Source organism: Triturus cristatus, chromosome 11 (genome assembly GCF_964204655.1).
Source record: "Triturus cristatus chromosome 11, aTriCri1.1, whole genome shotgun sequence".
NCBI classification, from domain to species: domain Eukaryota; kingdom Metazoa; phylum Chordata; class Amphibia; order Caudata; family Salamandridae; genus Triturus; species Triturus cristatus.
Genome location: NC_140594.1, coordinates 398,382,467 through 398,397,179, shown reverse-complemented (window position 1 = coordinate 398,397,179; position 14,713 = coordinate 398,382,467). Strand labels below are relative to the sequence as shown.

Genomic DNA, 14,713 nt, shown 5'->3' with positions numbered 1-14,713 from the left:
CATTCGTTCACGTCAACGTCGCACAAGAAGTGCTTTTTCCATCTCTGGTGGAACTGGGCCGTCCATTGCGTAGCAGGAAAATTAAAACCAGGATACCCACTACAAGTAGTAGGACCAGCTGACACCCTCCAAAAACTCTTCCCAATACTGAGTGTATAAATGCTGGAATAACTCAGAAGATTGTCTGAAAGGTGCTCTTTAGTCCAGAACCTATGCTCTTAAAAAGGTGCACGATCCCACTTGTATCAAACATGTTAATGATACGATGTACCATTTTTCCAAAATGGAGCGGGAAGTTCGTTCGGACTTGCCCCTGTATCTCAGCCAAAGACCTTGCAACCTGGAGATCAAAAGTGTCTTGGGCTGTTTAAGGCCAAATCCTTCTGTAACAGCATGGCTTTCAATCTGCTCAGAGAATCAAACCGTATAAAGGAAAAATTCAATGAGGGCCATAGCATTGCCTCTCTAACTGTGTGGAGCGGTGAAAACAATACTTACATACAAGTAACCCTGGAACTTACCATGACCAGATATGCGATGTTTGGTACCATCCCACAACAGCCTTGATCATTCAACATCAAATAGCTTCCGTTCAAGAGCAGTTTGAATATCGTATGAATCACGGCAGCTGGGGATCATTTCAAGTGGCATGATAGGTTTACAACTGAAGCATTACAAGCTCAGTGAAGCAAAATATCCATGCAAACTATGGACCCACTTAAAGCAGTTTCACAGTCTGAACCGCTGAGAAAGACTTCAGTGTCCCCATTCCTGCATCTAAATCTGTACGGCAAATCCCAAGACTCATGTATGTATCTCTGTCCCAACGCTTCATACCTGCCTACATGGTGATATCGTAGACAGTATTAAAATTGGAATATCGTAAACGGTAGTGTAATATGGCCATGGATTAACCATTCGGTGGAAGGTGACTCAGCCACAGTAAAAGGTAATTGGTACAATTTTTTAATGTGCAGCATTGTATACCTTGCATCTCTTCGTGTCATTGTCATCTGTCTTTCCGTTAGGTTATATGCAGAAAACACAGTTGTACGGTTGATATACCGCCAGGGCACATGACCAGTGCACAATGAGTGTAGCATCCAGCTTAGTATTAGAATGGATCGCAATTGCGATTGTCCATTTTGTAATATAGACAAATCCTGTTCCATTTTATCTATTTCAGAAGACACAATGTTGCCCAGTGAATAAATCCTGGATGTTAATGTGGTCATACCATTGTCGACCACTGCCAAAGCCTTTTCTAGGTTAACCCTATCAATTTAACGTAGTCTCTCAGCAGTTTCCTGTTGAGAGATTTTCCAAACCTCATTGTAAATAGCGTATAAGAAGCATTTCTGACGTGGCTTCTGGGGACCTAACAAAAAGTCCCTGAGATCCATGTCATCCAAGAGTAAGGAAAAGTGTTGTTTCACCTGGGACAGTTTTGAGGTTTTTAGCCACTCTAGGCATAACTTCCCAACACTGTAAGATGTCACCACCCGAGTGTTCTGTTTGTACATTGCGCTGGTCAGGCCTATGGGCACTAAACCCTTCTGTGGTACCCCTGAATCTTGACTGACACCTATTCGTGTTGATAGGCCAAACCAACTATCCCTTCCAATTGGGGTCAGATGAATTGTACAAGCCTTCATGTAGAATATCATCTAATGTATCCTCATTATGTTGTGTATAGTTCTGCCATCACTCAAAGTGAGAAAGTGAGGGAATCTGCGGTGTGTTCAAGTACTTGATCTTGGCTAACCCAAGACACAAAGCTTGTTGCACTGTGTCGTTCAGGAATATTATCTGATGTGGTATGAGGCATGCTCTAAATAAGAGCTCAGATCCCTGAACATGACAATCTTTAGTCCACCAAACAGATTTTGTGTCTATAGTGTCCCTCCAAAAGTCAAAACCCTGTGAAGAGAATTGGGAAATACAGGAAGCAGAGTTTATCTGTTTCGTGTTAGTGAGCATATTTTTCTTTGCAGTAGTAGGTGCAACCTTATAATAGCAAGTGGTGGATCTGATGTTTTAAACCCAGAAAACTGAGCAAACTTTTGTGCAAATTTACCCAAACTACCTTTCGACTGTGTTGGGCAATGATCCCATTGATGGCAAGAGAAACCTTTACATCGGATACTCACTTTGTGCAAGAAATGATGACCATAGTGTTGGTAACAAAACATGGTGTAAAAATTAGATGTATCATCATACAGTTGATCGCTTGAAAATGCAGCAGATTGTTCTAAATCCAACAGCATAGTATTTACAGTTTCAAAGTCCCAATCATCAGAGAAAGTACCGGAGGTGATGATATCACTTAAAGAAATTTTAAATAAGTGTGGTATTTTTAAAAGCTCAGTTGGACCATATACATCGTATGAAGCCCTGTCCCAAACTATTCTTTCAGGAACTGCTGTAATGTTCACTAAGGACAGGTCTCTCTGTTCACAGTGTGATGATGCATACCGTTTTGGGACCAAGTTCACATTTACTGCAAGGCGTTCTAGGAAGTAATGTCCATTCAGGAGCAGGAAAAGACAGTCACTACACCTATCCAGCGGATTAGGAATAGTAGACCTATAGCAATCCAGCACTGTAGTCAGGGAGAAACAAGGTAAGTATTTTTCAGCCAAAGGTAGAAATCACAAATTTGTTGTTTGTGGGAAACAGGCGATGGTGGTAACTCGGGTTCACTTGGATCCAAAGAGAAAGTATCACATTCGATGAAGTAGCCAGATGCAGTTCAATCTATCTTTGGTAGCTCAGCAGTCTTTGTAGAACTGGCAGATGTCTCCGTCTGAGACATGTTCACATAGATGTCGGTGTTAGGCCAAATTGAGATCTGTGTGTCATTTGTAGATGGAAGTCGTTCAATGTCAATAGGTACAAGTTCCATTCCATTGTTGGTAACTCCTTCACTTTGTAGAGTAGATTCTTCAAACATTATTAATCTTTCTGTCTTAACTTCCTGTATGGTAGTGAGAGGAGATCAACGGCTACCCAGAAGCCCACGCGGCCTATTATTCAGTATCGGCCACATAGTGTGGTTTGATCAGAGTAATTGAGATAAATCTTTATTTCTTTCTTGTCATGAAGAGGCTGAAGAAATACTGTTATTGTTCCTTCGACAGCCAGGACTGGCCCAAATTCTGTGTTTTCCACAATCTTTTCTCTGGCCGGGTCCCCAATCTATGGGATCCGGGCAGGTCTTGCTGGTACAGCTTTCACTTCCCCTGTGGTGGTGAGTTTTACTTGGACGTTGCTTTGCAATGCCCTGAATTCATTGAGTTCCTGTAAAACAGCAAAACGATCATTGATGCCAAATGGTTTTTCATACTCTACTGTGCTGCCACAGTCGAGGTCAGGTACCAACATTCTAATCTTGAACAGGACTTAGAATGGAGTAGAGCCCCCAAGGGAACGTCTTGGAATGTTGTTCAGTGCCCTGTGGACCCCATATAGGTGATTGACCCAACTGCCACCTGAGCCTAATACCATTGCTGTTAAGGATTGCTTTAAGTCCCGGTTTTTCCTTTCCACAATCGAATTTCCCTCGAGCAGAGCCCCCAAGGGAACTTCTTGGCATGTTGTTCAGTGCCCTGTGGACCCCATATAGGTGATTGACCCAACTGCCACCCGAGCCTAATACCATTGCTGTTAAGGATTGCTTTAAGTCCCGGTTTTTCCTCTCCACAATCGAATTTCCCTCGAGATGATATAGAGAGGAGTACTGCAATGCAACACCCAAACTTCCCATGGCTTCTTTGTATGCCCGTGAGCTAAATGCAGGGCCATGGTCAGAGTGTAATGTGCCAATTGCGTATGTCCCTATGAAGACTAGCAAATTCTTTATAACAGTTCGGGCGTCAGCCGAGTGCTGAGGCCAAATCCACAGAAATCTAGAGCATGAATCCAGTGCCACCAGGATGTACCTGTAAGCCCCGTCAGATTCTAGGGGACGCAGTGGTCGAAATAGACACATGTGAGAGGTCTGTCTGAGATCAGTAATGGTGCTTGCGTTGGATTTGCTATGGTGGAACCCTTCATCTGCTGACAGATGTCACACTTAAGGACATAACCCATGGTCTGTTTAGTAAGACCTGGCCACCTGTAACGCTGCTTTAGTAATGAAATAGTTGCAGCGATACCTGCATGTGCTGAACCCAGACCCTAGTGTGCAGCTAGAATTAAACCTAATCTGCGATCCATGTTTGATATTACTCTATCCACCACTCCTTAATTTTGAGTATACAGAATATTTTGCGCATCTAACTTGTAGGAGTACTTGAGTGGAAACCTTTTTGGCAAGGCTGAGCTGTTGTTGCGCAAAGTGTTCACAGCTAACATTATCTGTCCGCCTGTTTTCGTACTAGGAAGACTGGTTGCAGCAACAGCAGCAGTTTGCACTGTCTCCTTGGCGGCTTCATCAGCCAGTGAATTCCCTTCAACGTGAACGCCAACACGCTGATGACTCAATGTGTGAATTACATGGGCCCGTGGCAAGTCTTTTTTCAGCTCTGCCACTTGTTCCCAAAGCAATATGTGCTTTATTATGCAACCTTTGGAATCTCTAATCCCATTCTGGCCCCAATAGTTTAGATGTTCGTTGTATGATTGGACACAATAAAACGAATCGCACACAATGAGTGTGGGGAATTCCCAATCTGTATTTTTAGTGTCAGTATCAGGGCTTTTAGTTCTGCCATCTGTGCTATGCAATCTCCTAGAGACTGCGTCTGTGTATTACTAGGACGGAACTTGCTGTTTCGCACACGTCCCTTCACAATCGCACAAGCTTCGCTGTATTGGTATTTACTTCCTTCGGCAGGCTGGGCAGATCGGTCAATGTAAATGATGTATTCATACTGATCTATAGGCATTATTTCATTTGGGAGAGAGTATTCTTTTTCGTACTACAGAAATGGGTGTGTTTTTAATGTAGAATCAAATTTGTAGTCTACATCTTTTGCAGAGAGAGAATTAGCTCACTGTATCCATCGTGGATGCAGTGCTTTCGCGTTTGGAACACTTGCTTTCCTCTAAGGTTGGTACTGGAGTCACAACAATTATGCGTTTCCCCTGAGTTAGTGCTCTTTTGCTCACTACAGCAGTCTGTACTACTGTCAGTATCTTTTCTGTAGATACAAAGCGCATCTCAGCATTTGTGTACAAATGTGATTTGTATGCAATGCGTACAGTTTTGCCTTCATTAAGGTTAGATAAGTGTACCCTGATTGACTCGCAACTACACAGATCACCTAATTCGTGGTATTTACACATGTGTATAAATATTTGGAAGCTATCATGTCAGTTTGTACGGAACAGAGAATTTCTGTGTGTTCCTGTGTCCAATGTCGAACTTAAAAATGAGGTCTGATTAAATTGTAGAAAGGTTTTACTTTTTCAGCGTAATACAAAATATATGTTCTGCCAAAATTGAGGAATCCTAAAATGGATTGTAATCCTTTCAGAGTCTTTGTGGGTTGGAGTAGCGCACATTTTTCTAAAAAATTAGCTGCCAAGCTTTTCCCTTCACTTGATAACACATATCCCAAAAATAGGACATTGAGGTAGGCAATTTTTGATTTTTTGAAGTTAAATTTGTAGCCCAAGATTATGTTATTCACCCTGTGCAAGTGATCCAATAATTCATCGCCCGTCAGATAAAAATAATCTGCATGGGACAATGCCTCCTCATCATAATTTTGAAGTAACTTTGTTACTCTTGCTGAGAACAACCTAGGGCTATTCTTATACCCTTGGGGTAGTCTACAGAATTGGCTCTGAGAGCTGAGCGTTGAAAATGCTGTCAAATGTCTGCTTTCAGGCGCTATATATTTGCAGAAAAATCCATTTGAGATATCTAATGTTGTTTTGTATTTTTCCGCACAATGTTATTCATTAGTGCGGCACTGTGTACATTCTGTACTGCAAATGTCTTTGTGCATGTGTTTTAATGGCTTTAGTCTGAAACTAGACGGTATGAATTGTCGGGTTTCATTACAAGAAACAAAGGATTATTCATAGGTGAGGTGCAATTCTCAATAACACCTTGGTATAAAAGCTGATCTAAGATCTACCTGACTGGTTTCTTTGCCTCATGTTTTATTGGGTACTGCCTCTGTGGTGTAGGAGTAGTTTTAACTGGGATTTCATGGTGAGGTGGCTCAACATCACACCCTACATGACTGCAGTAAAGTGTGGGAGCTAGCACTAACATCCACTCCTGTGCGTATGTATGTTTGAGTGACTCCGGAATAAGGTCAGAGAAAGCCGGTAAAATTACCTCTTCCCTCTTTGGGCAATCCATGATGAACTCAGGCGACCTATCCCTTTCAGCCAAAAGCATATCTTTTCCAAAAGACAAGTTCTCCCAAAAGAGACCCTTCACTTTTCTGGGTATTTCCCCCTCCATTTGGAATGTTATTTTGTATGACTGATGTGGAACACTTACACTAGTATCAGGTGTTTCCACTGTGATATGCTCGTTCAACGCTGCTGTCACCAGAAATTCCATCGGGTTCTGGCGAACTTTTGTTACTTATGCTGCACTGTCTAGCATCTTCAGAGCCCATTCCCTGCTCAGTAGTAGAGTCCTCAGTAGCCTGGGCATTTTGTATTTTAAGGCCAGCTACCTTCTTCTTTTTGAATTGAGGTTTGCTTTTTGGTTTGTCCTCTTGTTTGTTGTGCGCTGTGTGTCTCTTGGCTTTGCTCGCTCTTATAATCTTCAGAACCGTGATAATATTAAAAAAACCTGACAGGTATCAGGATACTGATACACGTTCCTCTCGTTCCTTTCAGGGTTCATCAAAAAACTTTGAGAGGGAAGGATGGTCAGAAAGCAGATCAGATTTTCAATCAGAGGGCTCCTGTTGAGGAGACCCACCCCGTGATTGTGATGCATTTTGCTTATTATTTTTTGATTGTTTGTTGTCCCATTTCTTTTTAGAAGAATCAGGTGCTTGCTTTGAGTTGTCCTTTTCCAGATTACTCATCAATTGTCGTTTCACAGGTCTATCCAGCGAAGCCTAGGGGTCTTCGATAATCTTAGGCAGTTCTTGCTGCCGTTGTGCAGGGTTGCATTTCCTCAAGCGGTGGTGTATAGCCACCGCTGCTGCCTCCCCTTTTATGTTGGCTAATATAATTGTCGATACCTGGGCAAAATTGCCTAGCAATTTAATTCCTAAGTCCAGGGCAGGTTCTGCCCCATACTCATTCTGTATTTGTTTCAATAATTCTGGTATAACCGCTATTTAAGGGGTACCATGAGTTCTTGTGTAAACGTCAGTGAAAACTGTACCCCAAGTGGTAAAATCCTCCATTGGGGGTGCTATTTCCTTTGGCAAGCTAATAGTTCGTATCTGTGTTCTTCTTGCGGGCCCATATGTAGAAATACTGCCTCAAGCTGGGCTATCCAGAATGGCATTTGCTCACGTCTAGTGGGCATTTTTCCCATAATCACGTTCAGCATTTGTGGGGTGATTTTTGTTGCAGTCCCTTGTGGCTGACCAGCTTGAGTGAACCTTGAAGGTTGAATTGTAAGTGTTTGCATTGAAAACTGTGTAAGGTTTCTGTATAATTGTATTATTTCTCTGTGAAATGCATGTAAGTCTGCTGCTGGCAACGTATAAATCTCTGGATGCAGTGTGTAAGCAGCTAGGACCGTTGCTCCATCTCTGCTGAGCTGACCATGTCTCACTTTATCTGTGGTATGTGGGAGGGCTCCTTTAAACCAATGTATATGTTCTTGGTAAGTGAACGGGACTTCTATGTCCTCGTCAGGAGAATGTTCTTCTGGTGGTTCATCTGGAGTATAAGTATTAAACAAATGCGTGCATCTGCAGGTGGGAATTTAACCCAAAAATAGAATACCTCTGTTCTGAATGCCACGCGTGCATCAATCACGAAGGTTACCATCCCAACCAACAAAGCGCCCCATAGTCTAATAATTTCATAGTAAGTGCATGTCTGAAATTTTCTGAAATGTTAAGAGCACCTTCCTGCTCAGCTTCCTCTGCTCTAGTACCACTCGTACCAGCGTCTCCAGTCTGAGACATTATGAGAGGAATTTTTTACGAAAAAGAGATAAGGTTTATGCACAACATAAGGAACTATAAACCTTCAAGCTTGAACAAACCTACAGCTAATACATAGGATATACCTACTCAACTGCAGTAGATTTTTCCCTTCCCACTCCAGACGTCTCTGGGTAAATGTGAGTAGGGGGTCTCTGAGACAGTACGACTGAACTACTCAGATTTGAGCATTAAATAAGAACGAAACCAACGTTGATGGCGCCATGTCATGTAGTTCCTAATCATACATAGGTTCTGCACATTTAGACAACATAAACTAAGGGATTGGTGTCCAGACTGATTCCAGACCCCCCCAAAGGATATGTTAGCCGTCAGACCAGCTAGCTCACAGTGCCACCATAAGGCCTCTAACTTTACCAAGGAGCAAATAGTTTCTGGCAACTATCGAACATGACAACCTTTAATCCTTCAGGGATCGTGGAAACAGTGCAGTACTTTTCTCTCAGTCAATCGTGCTCACTTAGTCTCACAGTGATATAAGGTATAAACAATGGCGATGTTTTCAATAAGCATTTATTGAACCAGCGTCATTCTAGTATAAAACATGTTTGCTGTGACAATCATTAGACAAAAACAGATATACAAGCACTGACAGAGTAAATAAAAGGTAGAATTCTACCATGCTGCTAAAACAGTAAATATATGCAGGCATATCGATACATGGTAGTAATCAAGCGTACTCCTACAATGCAAACCCTATCTAAGTGTACCTAGCATGTATGTGGGTGTAAAGACAAGAATCCCCTAGGAAAGAGCCAAATCTATTACCTGATGGGAGAGAATGAAGGACCCCGCCTTGGCCTCGAGTTAGACACCCCGCAAGGGATGCCAGACCACTGCGTGCTGGAGCTTCTGCAGGCCGGGACCGCAGTGTCTAGTGTCAGCGTGGAAGCTTCTCCTCTAGTTCCCCAGCGAAGATGTGGTTCTTTTATACCCACAAAATACCCTCAGGGGTTCTACCTATATTTGTAATGGCTTGCCATTGTGTATAGTGGACCTGTCGTCCAAGGATGACGTTAGCGGTGACCTTTGTAGAGTTATTATACAGAAGATAACAATCCTGCTGTGTACGTCCTGGGCAGGGGATTAAATATGATACTGAGAATCCTCATGCATAACAAATTAGGCTAATTTCAGAGAAAACTGATTTTTTTGTAAACAGATTTTATTCAGCAATTTTCAGGTACACAAATAAGACAATGGGATTAAGGCTTACAGCGTGTGATCAAGTGCCGATCAATAGAACTGTTAGGCACATAGTTCCTGGTGCAGAGTTCACCATGCGTGGGCCATGGGAAATTGTCAACAGAGTATGGTGTTCGAGTTCTCAGGGAAGTTATGCGCTGCACCGTCAAGGTAGGAGAACGACATCCCAATAATTTGTCCCAGTCCAAGCTTATTGAGGTCGCAACAAACAACAAGAATAACGTACCTCTCCCTCCCCTTCCCTTCCCCCCTATGTAACTCCCCCACCTCCGCCCCTCAGGCAAGTCGATTGGTCGTCATTAGTTCTGTGGAGAATCCTACCCATCCATACAAGTCAACAGACACAGTGATTCCGCTAGGGAGGTATCTGGACCAGGGAAGCCTCTATGGACTATAGATTGTCATTATCCCATCATCGGTTCAGCTCTCACTCACAGGTCTTCTCACTTAGTAGGCGGGTCGGTGTTATCTGTCGGGCGCTTGAGCAGCTCAACTAATGCCTCCCACGCTCTCGCCATGCCCAGCATTTTTTCAATATCCAATCTCTGGGCCATTTGCAGCCTAAGAATTCCCTCACAGTCGGCCCATTTTATGAATTCCCTCCGCCACCTCAAGACACTAGGGGCACCGGCTGCCTTCCAGTGGCTGGTAATTTCTCATTTAGCCAGGACTAACCCCAGGTCTATAAATTTGCTGGTAACTTTATTCCGGGCAGTGTGGGGGAACCAATGCAGCAGGCAATATCCCGGGGTCAGGGTAGTGTCTCTTTCCGTTGTGTCACCCAGCGCATTCAGTATCCCCCTCCAGAATTCCTCCAGCAATGGGCACTCCCAAAACATATGTAAAAATTTGGCGTTTTCTAATTGACATCTCGGACAAACTGATCGGGTCCCAAAATACTCATTAATCTTGCGCGGGGTGAGATACGCTCTGTGGAGGACAAAAAACTGGATTAGCTGGAATCGCGCATTTCAAGAGCATTTCCATGCTCTCTCAACTAGTGCCTCCCACGGCTTCTCAGCTATGGGCATCTCAAGGTCCGTTTCCCATTTAAGACGCAGGCTCTCTAAAGGCTCCCTCAGTTCCTGGGTGAGCCGCCTATAGAGGCAAGTGACAGCCTTGATCGTCCCAGTCGCTAATACTACATATTGGCAGGGCAACAAAACCGGTGGTTCCACCATTCCCTTCTTCCAGTGTTTACGGATGGCCATCGTCAGAGAGGCATGGAGCAGAAAGTCCCTCCTGGGAAGCTCATGTCGCTCCAGTAAGTCATTAAAGGGTAACAGGGTATTATCCTCGTAAAGGTCTCCAATAGTGGAGATCACCACCTCCACCCAAGTCCGCAATCCCTGCTAGTCTCCCCCATCGGGCAGGGCCTCACACACCAGCAGCGGGATCTCAGGGGCATACAGGGGTAGGTGTTGAGCTCCTCTACTAACTCGGTTCCAGCATTGGCAAATCGCCCACAGGTCTCTCGGAGCGTCCCTTTTGCTCAATGTGAGCCGTAGTAACACGTGAGAGAGCTGTCTCAGATCCGGGTCTGAGCCCCCCTGATCGTCCCCATTGCGAAGCCTTCCCGCCATCCATTTCGTGAACCACTGCAGCTGCGCTGCGTGGTACACGGCCTCAAAATCCAGCACCGCAAAGCCCCTCTCCCGTCTGGGTCTCATCATGGTGGCTAGCGCTACCCTGCGTCTCCCGGAGCCCCACAAAAATCCCATGATCATGTTGTTAAGTTGGGTAAAGAACCTTCGCGGGATCCACAGTGGTAATGACCAAAAATAATAGAGTAATCGCGGTAACGTGACCGTTTTTAGGAGCGCCACCCGTCCCACCACTGATAGCGGGAGAGTCCCCCAAAATTCGAAATTGCTCTTGGTGGTTCCTATTGCTCGTACGACATTACCTTCCAGTAAATCAGAGGTCGTATGATAAATGCGTACTCCCAGGTAGGTCAGACAGCTGCTCTCCCATTCAACATCAAGCCCATCCGGTGGGTCAGTCCTGCCACTGAGGACAGGGAATAGGCATGTCTTGCTCCAGTTGACCTTGAAGCCCGCCACCCTTCCTAGTCTGGTCAGCCGAGTTTTGGCACCCTGCAGCTCCTCCGCAGTGTTGGCTAGGAACATTAGAAGATCATCGGCATATAATGCAATAAATTGGGATTGGCCTACCCCATCCAGCCCCCCGGTAGTACCGCCCAGAGCGCGCATGCACAGGCAGGGGTTCCACCGCCAGCGCGAACAAGAGGGGAGACAGTGGGCAACCCTGACTCGTCCCCCTGCCCACATCACAGCAATTTCGGAGAAAACTGATCGACATTTATTCAGCACATAACTTTGTAAAAGGTCAGTGCCAGAACCGTTATGTATAGAAAAGTAGGACGAATGTAGGTAAAAGGTCATGTAGCTACCTAGGCCTATATTGGGGTACATTGGGGCTCATAACAACACAATTCCACAGCAAATAATTCCACTCCATCTCACATATTTCCACAACATACCACATAATTCCACACCACACCACTGATTCTAAACCACGTTACACAATTGCAACCCATGTCTCATAATTCCACTACACACAATTGCACTCCACATCACACAATTCTAAACCACACCGCACAATTCCATGCCACACAATTCAATGCCAAAGAATTCCACACACTGCCACATAATTCCACTCCAGTGCCATATTATTCTAATCTACTACACAAAATCCACTCCACATCATTTTATTCTGTGGCACATAATGTTGCACCGCTTTTTATTTCCACACCATGCCACATAATTCCACTCCATCCCACATAATTCCCCTCCACTCCACAACAGATAACTCCACTTTGCTGAACACCAATCAATTCCACTCCACGCCACATAATCCCACTCCACAAATTTCCAGTCTACTCCGCGTCAAATAATTCCACTCCACACCACATATTCCCACACCACTGCAAACCACATAATTCCACTCCACTCAACGTAGCACAATTCCATGCCAAGCCACACACTTCCTGCCTGCCTAACATAATTCCACCCCACACCACATAATGCAACCCCGCAGAATTGCACTCCACGCCACACAATCTCACAATACCATGCCACACAATGTCAAGCCATGCAACAAAATTCAACACTGCATAATTCTATCCCATGCCACATAATTCCACTCCATGCCACATAATTCTACTCCAAGTCAAATAATTTTACTCCACTTAACAACGCACAATTCCCTGCCACATAAATCCACACTGCATCACATAATTTGTATCCACACCACATAATTCCCCACTTCATCACACATTTCCACTCCACTCCATGCCACATGGTCACTCTGCTCCACTTCACACAATGCCACTCCACTCCAAAATTAAAAGTGCATTAGCGCTGGATGCATCATAGTTCATTTTTATTATTATTTTTAGTCATGTTGCTATACAGCATGGCTACAAATCATTCCCAAAGTTGACAATGCCCATGCTGTACAGCTGAAACAAAATGCAATGACAGAGCCACTAGTGTCAAAAGTGAGATCTGTTGGTTTTTCTGATGCTTGTGTTCCACTGCTCCTGCATGAACTGCAGGTTGACTTGAAGACAACGAGGTCCAAAGTTGACAGAAATGAACCCTGTTGCAAGGCAGCAACTTTGCCACAGTTATTACACTAAGTAACAGGGAAATTCTGCTGCAAGTAAAAATTATGTTTATTTTTTTAGTTTTCACTTATTCCATAATTTGCCCCTCTGCTCATTTCCCCTGATGCTCCTGGTCCCCCTCCACCCCATTGCTTCTCATGGTGGCAGGTAACACCAAGCCTTTCTTTACCTAACAATAAAGCACTATGATGCAGCAGCACTGGCTGCATCACAGTGCATTTTCCCATGACTTTTAGACATGCTGAACAAGTGCAGTGCTGCTATACAACATGGTTAATAGACATTAACAAAGCCAATAGCTCTTGCTTTGCAGAGGCCTATTGGCTTTGCCAGTGTTTGTTTACAACCCCACTGGTTGTGCCACAGTCAATGTTTTCTGTTCGGGTTAGGGTCCGTGTCACCCTTGTATATCTAGCAGAGGTCATCTGTTACTTAAATCTTACAACTCTCCCCCAACCTGCATTTAGTGAAAATGAATGGCCTTTTCTTCCTGGGCTTTTTGAAGAGCTAACAAAGAACTGACGGCAAATGTTCGGGCTATGTGTAATGTGTAACACAATTGTGGAAGAAGGAACCTTGTACTTCTGGGACACTCTTGAAATAATAGGCCTGTAGGCTTAAACCACTACTCCTGCACAGACTCTCCATGTGATCTGTGACAACTCATTCCCTTCCGACCGTCCTCTGCCCTCCCTTTTGTGCTCTTGACCAGCTCTAACTGTGTTGCTGAAACTCCAGTTTGACTCTGACTCCCTCCACACTCCCTTTTCCCCTAGTTCCATGCCATTATTCCCTCACTAAACAATGACAGGGGCCCCAGGGTAGCTTATCGTTTGTGCAACCTATCCTCACTCACAGCAGCGTGTTCTCTCCCGCATTTTTGCAGAGCGTATTAGAAATACAAAAGACAACGACGAGGAGTCATCTAACCCTGAAGGAGCCACACGGACATTCCAACATTCTGGGAAATATAAAGCCAAAGTGACCGACAAAATGAGCTACCAGCCCCGCATGGAAGACTCTACGATTATAGGTAAGCCGCTGAACTCTAACAAAGGTAACAAAACTGTCAGGTTCCTAGCCCCAATCCTCCAATTGCTGTACAGATGAAATTGCCCCTTGTGAGACCAGCTAGCAATCAAAGTAAGTGCTCGATGCCGGATTAAACTCTGTGGAGGCCCCTAGGCAGTCAAAATTTTGAGGCCCCCTCACAAATTAGCTCTTATATTTTTTACATTTTACCAACCAACAATTTTACTACACCAATGTTATTACACAAAACTAAACATTAACAATTATCAATGTTGTTAAACATTTTCTTTTTTTTTCTTCTTTTTTTTAATAAACCAACAAAACTTAAAATATTCATTTTCCTCAATTTGTTTGTGGTGAAATCTTTCAGGATATCTTGGAAGTCTACCTTTTGCAAGAGGTCGTATTCAGTGGCCATAATGGCAAGTGAGTTCAGTCGTTCTTGTGTCATTGAAATTGATGACACTTTTTCAGTAGTTTTAACTTCGAAAAGGTTTGTTTTACCAGTAGCATTTGTGATCATTAGACACCTATAAATTCTTAGCACTGTCCTAACATTTGGGAACTTTGACTGCACCATATTTTCAAAAATGAGTTTGTACGATTTAAATGCTGGTGGGGCCCCTAAAGGGAGTGGGGTCCATAGGCCGGCCCTTCTTTGCCTATTTGGTAATACGGCTCTGTCAGTACTACCACCCTGGTGGAATATATGATGTTA

General features: G+C 44.0%; 1 protein-coding gene across 1 annotated transcript in view; it reads left to right on the top strand.

Moving 5' to 3' along the window:
• The window catches only part of LOC146784287 (uncharacterized), a 113,429-nt gene that overhangs the window by 32,125 nt on the left and 66,591 nt on the right, over positions 1 to 14,713 (top strand). The window contains exon 3 of the mRNA XM_085632923.1: positions 13,850 to 13,996. Coding sequence (XP_085489049.1) covers positions 13,850 to 13,996 — 147 coding nt within the window. The remainder of the gene's footprint in view (positions 1 to 13,849; positions 13,997 to 14,713) is intronic.